Source organism: Anopheles merus, chromosome 2R, assembly GCF_017562075.2.
Source record: "Anopheles merus strain MAF chromosome 2R, AmerM5.1, whole genome shotgun sequence".
Lineage (NCBI taxonomy): Eukaryota > Metazoa > Arthropoda > Insecta > Diptera > Culicidae > Anopheles > Anopheles merus.
In genome coordinates this window covers 44,490,442-44,494,355 of record NC_054082.1, presented here as the reverse complement: position 1 = coordinate 44,494,355, position 3,914 = coordinate 44,490,442, and the positions used below count along the sequence as shown (strand labels likewise).

Sequence of the window (3,914 nt, the reverse complement as noted above, 5' to 3'; positions counted from 1 at the left end):
AAATAGCCGTATGATTACAACAATTTTCCCGCTCAGAGCTATTCGATGAAAAGAGCAGGGTAGAATCTTAATAATATTGATCGCTTCTTATTTTTTTATCATAACAAGCTATATTGACCAGGTCACAAGGCTATGCCAAGGATCTTATTAAAAAGAGTGTGCAAACTTTTGCGGAACAAGAAATTATGTGTGTTATGGTGATACACTCAACTTGTCTTTATCGATATTATGATATTTTTTTCTATATACAACTCCCTGCAATTTGCTCTTATTAATCCTCTATCTTAGACCAGAGGTTCGATTTGGTCTACGCGTCATATGGTGTCTGACATGTACTACAACGGATATGTGTTATATTAGTATCTTCCAGGACAGTTCTTTAAACTGAGAATCGAAAAACCGTGTTAACATATCGATTAGGATACTCTTAAGCTATGCTGGTACTAATAATGGAAACCAAGTATAGCAATTTTCTTCATTTTCAAAACTGGTGTTTTAAACTTAGGTTATTAAAAAACGCAAATCAATCAAATCTCTATTGTCTTGACTTAGGCTCGATGCCCGTAGTATCTATGGCGAGAGTTTACTACTAACAATAAAACCCTACGCACAGTTCATTATCTTAAAGTAAAAAAACAAATTGCTCTAACATTCCAGTATTATCTGTCAGGAAAACAATATTCTCGACAACAACAAACATATGTAGTATTTTAAAAACTGATGTTGCATATCTCCAAACGAACGCTAGTTTATGGATCGCAATGTAAACCTCAAATTTCCAATACATACTTATAGCAGTGATTGAATACAATTGTTCAAAAAGTTCTGAAATTTAAAATTGTTCAAGTATTAAAATTAAAGTTTGCAAAGGATTTGATTATTATTTCAATAGTGAAAATTTACAGAAATATTGAGTCTAAATATAAAATCATACTAAAATAGAACTTTTAACATCGTTATATTATATTTATTATTTTATTATATCGACGTTTTATCGTCGAAGCGTCATGAATCGTGGAGAAGATAAAATGTCACATATTCTTCTATTTATTCACTACTACCGTAGTCGATAAATTTGTTACATATATTACAGACTTACGTGTACAACATAATTGTACGAAAAGTAAACCAATTATATAATTTTCAACTTTTTATATTGTTTGTATCCACAACTCGCTTTTTCCAATGATTGAATCCTGAATCCAAAGAAGATATTTCTGCATAATTAATTCTTGAACTTGATGCCTGATTAGTTTCAGTGATGCCTGGGTTCACTCAAAACTGTGAATCTCTAGCGTAACTGAAAATAAGAGATGTGCTTTGACTTGAAATAATTGACTTGAAGTAACGATACTAGGCCACGAAATATATTTGTTTTGGCTATTATCTTCTGTATCGCCATCGAAAAAAGTCTTTTTTGTTTTATTTCTCGTAAGAACGGCCTAGTTGGCCTAGTATCACTTGAATAATGCATATCTTTGGTTGAACTTATTGAATACATTGCTGTTATTAATCGGGCAATGTTGGCCCTCGATGATCGTAGAACGCAATGTGGCTCCTTTGACCCGTTCCTGCTGTGCCGCGCTTTCAGTGCCTTCAGCATCGCTTTTGAGCCAAGGAAATAGCCGAATGAGTTTACTGATCGTGTTTCTGTGCTAAATTCTATCCCACAGTGCACATTTTATATTCTATGTCAGTTTATCCATTGTAAAACACTGCTAAAATGGTTCGAAGAGGCATTACTGTCCATCGATCGATAAATACACATAACCGTAATCTTTTCCACCCTTGCCACTGATCTCTTCAATAATAGTCATTTAGGAGGAAAGTTATTTGTATCATGAAAAAAAATCACGAATCATGAGACCTATAATTTGAACCTGTCATCACAACTGCGTAAATGGTCGAAGGATTTGAATAATGAAGAGAAATTTAATTAATGAAGAACGAACTCCAACACAGAACAACGTCTATCTCTTTTTTGCACCTGGTGCCTTGCCGGTTTCTTTCCACTGTACCAAAAGTATAAACAGGATTTCGTTCGTTGCGATTCATACGCCGAAGTGTGAAAGGTAAACCTGTTTTACGCTGTTTGTTTGGCTTGCATAGTCGCAGCTATCCTTTACGCCAAATCAACTGGTCTGCTGCATATATTTTCTCAACTCGGCAAAACGAGATCGTACAAACTATTTTATACTGCTAGTGCCCTGCACAGGTTCATTTTGTGTTGTTCGGTAACACATTTCCAACATCGGAATTTCACTTTTTCATTATATGGGGTAGCACAGTTCAAAGCACTCATCGAAGCGTAAACTTTTTTTTGTATCAGCTTCATTTGCGTTTAAATAATAAAGATACATGGGAGCAAGTGGAGCTGGGGCCTGTGAACAAGATATTGCACTCATTGGGTTGCATCGAAATGTATGAAAATTATCTTGTTTTATACTTTTGATTCGTTTTGTTTGGCTTTTTTGGGCTACTCTATTTCTGTCCTGCCGTTGCACTACATTTTGCGTTATTGCCATTTTTCATACCAATCGGAAAAAATGAATGCTGCACGGACGGAAATTCTGCCGATGCATGATGCATTGCAGTGTACTGGCACGCACGAATGCACGTCCGTAGTGACAGTGCAATTCAATGATACAACAGCGAAGCACAATGACCAAGCAAAAATGTTTGTCGGTGGCGGATCGATTGAAATGTGCTGAAAAACGGAAACTTAAATTTATTCATTGTCGCCGTTTATGATAATGAAAGGATACTGAAAAAATAAAATGTTATGCATTGAAGTACAATAGAGGTACTGCTGTGATTTAATGCCATGCCGTGGGTTTATGTTTATCAACGCACTAGTTTTGATTGTACGCGGTATTTTGTTATGAGGTGTGATAAGGGCGGTGAATTGCTCATGAACTTAAATTACTATATGATAGAATCCAAGATATAGTTCAACACAAATTATATCCATACGTTTATATAAATAAAGTGCTTATGCTTTATTTAACATTAAAAAGCGTTATAGTGACTATTGAATTGAATTACATTTTAAATATTGTACACTCTTAAGAAATTTTGCCGAATCTCGGTTAATTTTTGCCGAGATCTGCACATCTGAGATCTCGGCAAAGATCTCGGTTAAATTTCTGTTGCCGACATCTCGGTTAATGTCATTTTGTTTTGACGTTTACGTTTAACCGAGATATTCGGTTAGAGCAAATCGAGATTTCGGCTAAATATAAAAACATTTTATTTTTATTTTAGTGATTTTATTTGCGTATTTGCGTGATGGAAAGCGTTGGGACAGGCGCCGATTCAACCGCCGGATGGGGCACAGCGTTTGGATGTGGTACCGGTACAGGAAAATGAGCCGGACAAGGAGCGGGCACTGGTACAGGCACGGTTCTGTAAAGCGGGCACAGTGAAACAAGTCTGAGTGAACCCTTTTTAGATTTCATGTGATCGAGTGTTGATACTTACCTCGTGTAGGTGACCGGAAATGAATCCTGAAAGTCTGAACGGTCTGGCAAAGGTTGAACCAACCGGATTAGCTTCCACATCTGATCCTTAAATAGGGACTGCTCCGAGCGACGCTCTGAAGAGCACCGGTTGCGTGCGCTGATGGAGTTTCCTAGCCCCAACCCTGCTTCATACCTGTGCTCGATCGCACACTACTGATTCTCGTTTTTTTCACGCTGAGAGACTCATTTTCATTTTTTTTTACATTTTTTATTTTACATCACAACATCACTCCGAAAGGTTTTCGTTTCATTAGCACGAGATTAGCAGAATGGCGAATGACAGATAGAATACCGAGCCTCGGCTAATCCAAGTAGTAAAGCTGAATTCTCGGTTATTTTGACGGATTATCTCGGTGACAGCAGTGTTAACGTATGTGCTCGGCATTTGTGTTG

The 3,914-nt window shown here is 36.8% G+C and overlaps 1 protein-coding gene across 1 annotated transcript; it reads right to left on the bottom strand.

The window, feature by feature from the left end:
* Positions 1-3,231: 3,231 nt before the first annotated feature.
* Positions 3,232-3,654, bottom strand: LOC121590466 (myrosinase-binding protein 2-like). The gene is made up of 2 exons (XM_041910182.1): positions 3,481-3,654; positions 3,232-3,405 (listed from the first exon to the last, which is right to left on the bottom strand). The coding sequence occupies exons 1-2, from the start codon at positions 3,558-3,560 to the stop codon at positions 3,270-3,272; spliced, it is 216 nt and encodes a 71-aa protein (XP_041766116.1). The 5' UTR covers positions 3,561-3,654; the 3' UTR covers positions 3,232-3,269.
* Between the last annotated feature and the right edge of the window lie 260 nt (positions 3,655-3,914).

Bases quoted from the DNA above. Each gene is read 5' to 3' on its own strand.
- LOC121590466 (XM_041910182.1), bottom strand. From the start codon at position 3,560: ATGTGGAAGCTAATCCGGTTGGTTCAACCTTTGCCAGACCGTTCAGAC. The intron at 3,406-3,480 runs GTAAGTATCAAC...CCCGCTTTACAG, and splicing joins TTTCCGGTCACCTACACGAG to AACCGTGCCTGTACCAGTGC.